The 6,915-nt window shown below is 52.1% G+C and overlaps 1 protein-coding gene across 2 annotated transcripts in view; it reads right to left on the bottom strand.

Moving 5' to 3' along the window:
• Window positions 1-6,915, bottom strand: part of DOCK2 (dedicator of cytokinesis 2) — a 365,121-nt gene that overhangs the window by 21,842 nt on the left and 336,364 nt on the right. For both annotated transcript variants that reach the window (XM_015565082.1, XM_006765379.2), the window contains exons 39-41: window positions 6,389-6,478; window positions 4,508-4,612; window positions 2,511-2,652 (exon numbers count right to left, since the gene is read on the bottom strand). In XM_015565082.1, coding sequence (XP_015420568.1) covers window positions 2,511-2,652; window positions 4,508-4,612; window positions 6,389-6,478 — 337 coding nt within the window. The remainder of the gene's footprint in view (window positions 1-2,510; window positions 2,653-4,507; window positions 4,613-6,388; window positions 6,479-6,915) is intronic.

Genomic DNA, 6,915 nt, shown 5'->3' with positions numbered 1-6,915 from the left:
GCCCCCCCCCCCCCCCCCCCGCCACTACTGCAGCAGAGTTGAGTGGTTTTGACTGAGACCACATGGCCCAGAAAGATGGAAATATTTCCTATCTGGTCATTTATAGAGAAGTTTGCCAGCTCCTGTTTTAAAGAAGGTTATAGGACATGTCTACTGACCTCAGCAACTGGCCTTGGTCCAAGAGGGTCATCCAACCCTGACCCAATGGAGCCAGTGACACAGGAGGATGTGTGGCTAGACTATAGCCAGGTGCTGAAGCTGTGCATAGAAGTGAGGCCCCGAGGTCTGCGTAGAGAGGATGGTAGGGGCAGGAGATACCCAGCTAAGTGACCTTTGCTTTTAAATGTCTTCCCCAACTTGATACCCAAGTGGAAAGATAGGAGACCTATCGTAGCCTTACATCTGTCAGCTTTCCAAACTGTTCAGCAGCTTTTCCACAGAGCTCAGGTTTTAGTAAAATGCAGACCTGAGTTCAAATCCTAGTTCCATCACTTCCGGGCATCTTGTGCAGATGCTTACAGTTTTTGAGCCTCTGTTTTCTTATTTGTAAAGTCCAGAGAGTAATACTTCCCATCTCAGGGGATTATTAGGAGACTACAAGGGAACAATGCATGCAAATGCCAAGTACATGAACAATTAGTTAATAAAGAACATTCTGTTCATCAGTCTTAAACAAAATGCTGGCATTACAGAAAGAATGCAGACTTTGAGACACATAGAACTTAGAGTTCAAATCTCAACTCCATCACCAACTAGCTTTGTAACCTTACCTCCCTGCCTCCCACATTCCTTCTCTATGAAATAAGGAAAATTAATACTAACCTTACAAGATGTTACAGGGATTAAAGGAACGATGGCACTAAAGCACTCAGTCCTGCATAGCAAGAAGAGGACATTTAACGAACGACAGACCTGGATCCAGACACTGGATCAGGCCTCCATATGATTACACGGCCGGGAGCACATGCCCCCTCCACCTGTTGGAGTAATGGTCATGGGGCTGCTCAACTCCACGTGTCCATCCTGGGTCTCATCTGTACCCAAACTTGCATCTGTAACCAGCCAGCCCCACACCATTGCATTTCCTGCTGCAAACGACCGACCGCGGGAGAGCAGGCACGAAGGGCAGGTGAGCATAATGAAAAGGTTACAGGTGAATATGCATCACCCGAGGGAAATACATTTGGATTACAGTTCGGCAGACTTAGCAGACCAGCCATGTAACCTGTCAAGCCCACTTTAAAGGCTATAACTTAATTTGTGTTTGGGGGTGCAAAGCGGGGAGCCAGGCTAGTTTGAGGCGCCTCCGCTCAGCTGTCTGCCTTTCCCTTGGGAGTCTGCCTCCTGTCCAGGGTCGGCTCCAGGCCCTGTGAACAGCGCACTCTGCCCCACCTCACGGCATCATCTCATGCCACCTCTGTCCTCTGTGTGTTCCAGTGAGCTGGCTCCCTCCCTCCCTTTCTGTGTCCATCTCCCTCTTCCTTTCCTCTTGTTTTCTTTGTCTCCTTATTAATCAGCATGTATTTCCCGAGAGTCAGCTTCGTATGGGGCACAGGAAGATGTAGGAGTTGCTGTGATGTCAAGTCCCTGCCCTCACAGAGCCTAGCATCTAACTTACACGTACCTTTAAAAAGCACAAAGATAACAGCAGACTGAGGTCAGCTCTCTAAGGAAAACACACAGAGGCTGAGACACGAGCCCTGAAGAGTTCAGAGGAGGCCACATTAGGTCAGGGATGGCCTCTTCCAGGTGGTGCCGCCAAGTTAGGATCTGATGGGGGAAGGGCATGCCAAGCAGAGGGAACAGAGCATGCGCAGGCCCAGAGGTGGGCACAAGCTTCGCGTGTTTAAGGAACAGAAACGAGGGAAGAAAGAGTCAGGGCCATGGTGATGGAAAGGCAGGCAGGAGGCCTTACTTGGGAGTTTTGCTTTTCCTAGAAGAGTGTTGTGGCCCCATTTCAGTTCTTGGAACCTCCTCTGCTTCTTCCCACTCAGGCCTTTGCATGTGATGGGCCGTCCGTCTGTCTAGGACATTCTTCCCAGCTCCCACTAACCTTTGGCTGGTGACTCACCTTCCCCATCACCTTCCCAAGGAGGCCTTCCCTGCCCTCCCCACTGCAGGACCTGCATAGCTTCCTCTTGGCAGGGATCACATTTTTATCGACACATTTAATGGTGCTGTTGTTCAATGTCTCTCTTAATTACTAAACTATATGCTCCCTGAGGTAGAACCACATTATGAGTATAGTCTCCAGCAGGTTGCATTACGCTTGGCGCAGAGTAGGAGCTTGATAGTATTCCTTACAAGAATGAATGAGTGAGTAATTAACCAATGAATTCAACATCTAGAGTTTCCCCAGGCGGATTCACTGTATCCCACCACACTGGACACTGAAATTGGCTGGTCAATGATGCTGGTCAGCTCTGAGCTCTAGGATGGGGCTCTGTGGGCTACAATCCCAGCAGGGCTACCCATGTCTGGCCCCTGGGCTGGGGCCTCTCCAAGGATACACTGGCCTGGGGCGTTCTTCACCTCGTCCCCGGGGGCAGAGGTTGTGTTCATCTTCTCTGCGTTGGGGAACTGGCTCATGAGCTGCATCTGGAAGTCTTCCCTCCGCTCATACTCCTTCCCTCGGTAGATGAACACTTTGTTCTGCAGAGAAACGAAACCACCAGAGATCTCAGGACCCAGGTTTAGAGGGTGTGGTTCAAGCAGAGCTGGGAGGCTGTGACATGAGCCCGGGGCCATGGTGGCTGCCTATGGATCTTTCTCTCCTTCCTCACCAAGGAAAGGGGAAGCTCAGCTCACTGACCTTCTGGCCAGGCCCAACTTCTTAAGAAAGGCTGGGTCTAGAGGGAGAGAAGATCGTGGACGCTGAAAGCTTCTCCTTTAAACTGTCCTCTGTAGAGCTTTCAGAATAATCCCTCACTCAGTGTTCACTGTGTCACTCTACTCTCCTGTTTATATGACCACAAGTTTTATGTCTGGCCTTTAATGGGCCCTGTGGGCTGGGCCTGTGGGTGGGAGGGACCAGCATTTGCGTCTCCCATCATTTGGCTCCTGGTCCTATATCCATGGAGACACACTCTTTACCCTTCCTTGACCACATTAGCCTCTGCTAGAACAGAAATTTTCAAACAGGGGTGTTTTTGCTCCCATGGGATCTGGTGGGTGGGGTGGGAGGAGTCCTGGAATCTAGTGGGCAGAGGCCCAGGATGCTGCTAAACATTCTTTCATGCACAAGATCAATGACCTAGTTTAAAATGTCAGCAGAGCCGAGTTGAGAATCCCTGTTCTAGACCAGATCTGGGCAGCCTCTGATGGCCCTAAGTTCTTCTGTCTAAACCCACATCTGTCACCTCCAAAGATTGGTTGCTTCTGAGCCTGGGAGACCATCCAAGGAGCCCGGGAGACTTTAGAAGTTCGGATTTTCAGGCCTCACTCCAGGCCTGCTGAGCCGGAAGCTATGTGGTGGGGCCCAGGACGTGCATTTCTATCAAGTTCCCCAGGGGTTCTGACGCACCATCAGGTTTGGGAAGGCACCTCTCTTCCATCAAGGAAACCCTCTGCATGTCCCCTCCTGCATGCAGCTCATGCCCACTGTGACTTCCACATCGACTGGTAACACTGAGTGATTTGCCTCTTCGGCTGGACTGTCAATCAAGTGGAGTCAGACACCAGGTTTACTGTTCTTGTTGAATCTCCCTGAGCTCAGACTTGAACCCTAGACTCCCAGACCGGAAGGAGGCCTGTAGTTGACCCAATTCAACTCTCTATATAACAAGTGAAGGGATAATCCAAAAAGCAGTGGTTCAGAAACTGCTCCAGGGGTCCCTGAGGGTCCCCAAGACCCTTTCAGGGCCACACAGGACCCAAGCTCTTTTCATAATAACAGTAAGCTGTCATTTGCCATCATCACTCTCGTTCTCTTGCGAGTGTGCAGCTGTTTTCCAGAGGCTGTGTGACGTGTGGGATCACAGCCGACTGAATGCAGAGCAGGGTAAGCATCTCACTGTCTTCTCTCAATCAGACATTTAGGAGGTTTGCAGGAACAGGAAACAATTCACTGTTCATGCTAGTTTTTAAATTAGAAAATACTATTATTTTTTCATAAAGATGAAGTTTATATTGACAAATGATGGCTTTATGTTAAATAAGTTGATCAATATTTTTAATTTTCTTAGTTTTAATTTCGAATGTGGTATATATGGTCTATAAGTACAGAAGTTCTTTGGGGACCTCCATAATTTTTAAGAGAGGAAAGGGGTCCTGAATCGAAAAGGTCTGAGAGCCAGTGCTCTATGGGGCTGCTGGGTAGCAGAGATCCTTGCTGCAGGGACGGGGAACTCACTACTCTGGAGGCGGCGCTGTGTATGGGGGTGAGCGGGAGTGGGGCAGTGCTGGAAGGGAGGAGAGCATGGTGTCTGAGCGCACCCAGTCCATCCAGCAGGGGGACAGCTGAGGTGCACAAACTGGGCCTGACCTGGGACGATCACCACAAACTCACCCGCAGGAAGGTGGGGAAGCCCTGGCCATAGTACCCGACGGCAAAGTAGTCTGGCTTGGGTCTGAGGATTTTCATGATGTTTTCATAGAACTTCGCCTGCTGGACCTGAAAGAGGAAACCTCACAGCTCATAACAACCCAGATGTGTGTCGAAGGCACACTCAGCTCAGGGCGGCCGCAGTGCAGATGTGCTCCTTACACCAGCACCCGTGTGCGCACATCTGCACATCGGTGGAAGCGTCTGCGATTGTAACAGTACAGCGGGTCCTCTGTATCTGCAAGTTCCACATCCACAGAGTCAACAGCAACAGATTTCAATTATTAGAAAACAAGTCCCCCATTGTGTTCCCCCCCCAAAAATACCTGGAATTTGACAGATGCCCAGCATCACATCGAATCCATGCAAATGAATCGGTGTGCAGGCAGACCCTGCTGTAGCCTGAATCAAATAGAGGTCCTATGCCATTTACATAGGGGCCTTGAGCATCTGCAGATCTTGTCAGCTGGGGGTCCTGGAACCAGTGTCCCCATGATGACCAGGGGACACCTGCAGCAGCTCTATCTAGCGCAGACCATGTACCAGCCAAATCGCTCTACCTGCACGAGCTCATTTACTTGCATCACCCTCATAGTAACCCCACGAGTACTGCATCTCCATTTTGCAGATAAAGAAACGTTATCTCATGGTGCAGCCCGTGGGTAAGGAAGCGAAGCCGGCCAGCTGTCACCAGCCTGTGTCCGTGCGGGTGTGTGGATGGATGTGTGTCTGCATATCGACGTCTTCCCGTGCGTGCACACGCATATATCATCGCCTCTAAGAGGCGTGTGTTTTCCACATTTCCGTTTCTCTGGAACAGTTTGCCTCTTACTTGACACCTGATGGCCTCTTGTGATTGATATGAGCCAGAAAGAAATCACTAGCCAGACATGGCACATAGAAAAGGACAAACTGTGGCGTCTGAAACCTGCTACAAATGGAAGATGTGTGTGCATGGACCCAGGCACGAGCCTGTGATGTGGGCTTGGTACCCAGATGTGTCCAGCATGTGTGTGAATATGTACTGTGTGTGTGTGAGTGTGTGCATGCATAAATGTGCCCTGAGCATGTGTGTGCAGGCCTTCGGGCCTCCCTATCTGCAAACGCCTATGTGGATACACTCATGGGGCAGATATAAGTGTTTTCTCTTCAAGCACATCTCTTAGGACACTATACTCCATAAACAGCCCCTCCTGCCACCAAAACCATCCTATAAACTCTCTCCCAACATTCGGACGCTCATTAGAGCTGGACTGGCCTCTAAAAGCGGCTTCGATGGGGTCCTGGGTCTGGCGCTCAGGTCACCAGGAAGTAGGTGTGGGGGGAGGGGGCAGCAACCTAAAAGTTCTCCACATCTTCCCTGCAGAGGCGGCCTCTGCGGCACAAGCAGCATAGCTGCTCCCCCACTTCCACTCCCTCCCCCTAATCACAAGCACCCAGGAGCTAATGGGGAACGGCCAGATGGGGAGCACTTTAATGTGATTTATCTGTTAATCAGAAAGCACAAATTTGCGTTTTTATTTAATTGGCTCAGTGATTTGTGGGAATTTGACTGCAAATGGAGCACAGCGCTGATTGGGTGAGCGGCCGCGGCAGCGCCCAGTGCCAAGCAGGTACTTAACGCCCATCCCAGCAGCTGTCTGATGAGTTTTCCCAGAATTCCTCCCTTTGGAAATATTTCCAGTGGGGAGGGAGCTGCTCAGCACAGCCCGGCTCAGGTCAGGCCCTCCCTCCATCCTTTCTCTGTGTCCCACCTGGCTGGCCTCTGCCCCCCTCACCCTCCGCTGTGAGGAGCCAGGTCCCGAGCACCAGCCTCTAGAACAGTTGGCTGAGGTGGCACCTTACCAGGTTCTGGCTGAGCAGCTCGTAGTCAAAGATCTCCATCTCATACTGCTCCGCCAGCTCCTTGCACAGGCTGATGGCCTCCTCCCACATCTGCAGGAAGGGCACAGAGACAGAGATTAGGGGCGCCTCCAGGCGGGCAGGGCCTTTGTAGAGGAAGGCACTTGGTGGCTGTCTCCTGGGACTCAGTGGCAAGCCTGGCCCAGCCCCAGCCCTCGCCCCAGCCCCACGTACAGGGAGCCCCAGCCCCACACACAGGGAGCCCCAGCCCCACGTACAGGGAGCCCCAGCCCACGCACAGGGAGCCCGTGCACAGGGAGCCCCAGCCCATGTACAGGGAGCCTCAGCCCATGCACAGGGAGCCCGAGCCCACGCACAGGGAGCCCCAGCCCCACGCACAGGGAGCCCGTGCACAGGGAGCCCCAGCCCATGTACAGGGAGCCTCAGCCCATGCACAGGGAGCCCGAGCCCACGCACAGGGAGCCCCAGCCCCACGCACAGGGAGCCCGTGCACAGGGAGCCCCAGCCCA

This window comes from Myotis davidii, unplaced genomic scaffold (assembly GCF_000327345.1).
Source record: "Myotis davidii unplaced genomic scaffold, ASM32734v1 scaffold399, whole genome shotgun sequence".
Taxonomy (NCBI): domain Eukaryota; kingdom Metazoa; phylum Chordata; class Mammalia; order Chiroptera; family Vespertilionidae; genus Myotis; species Myotis davidii.
Note: the sequence above shows the minus strand (reverse complement) of the source record. Positions and strands in the feature narration are given on the sequence as shown.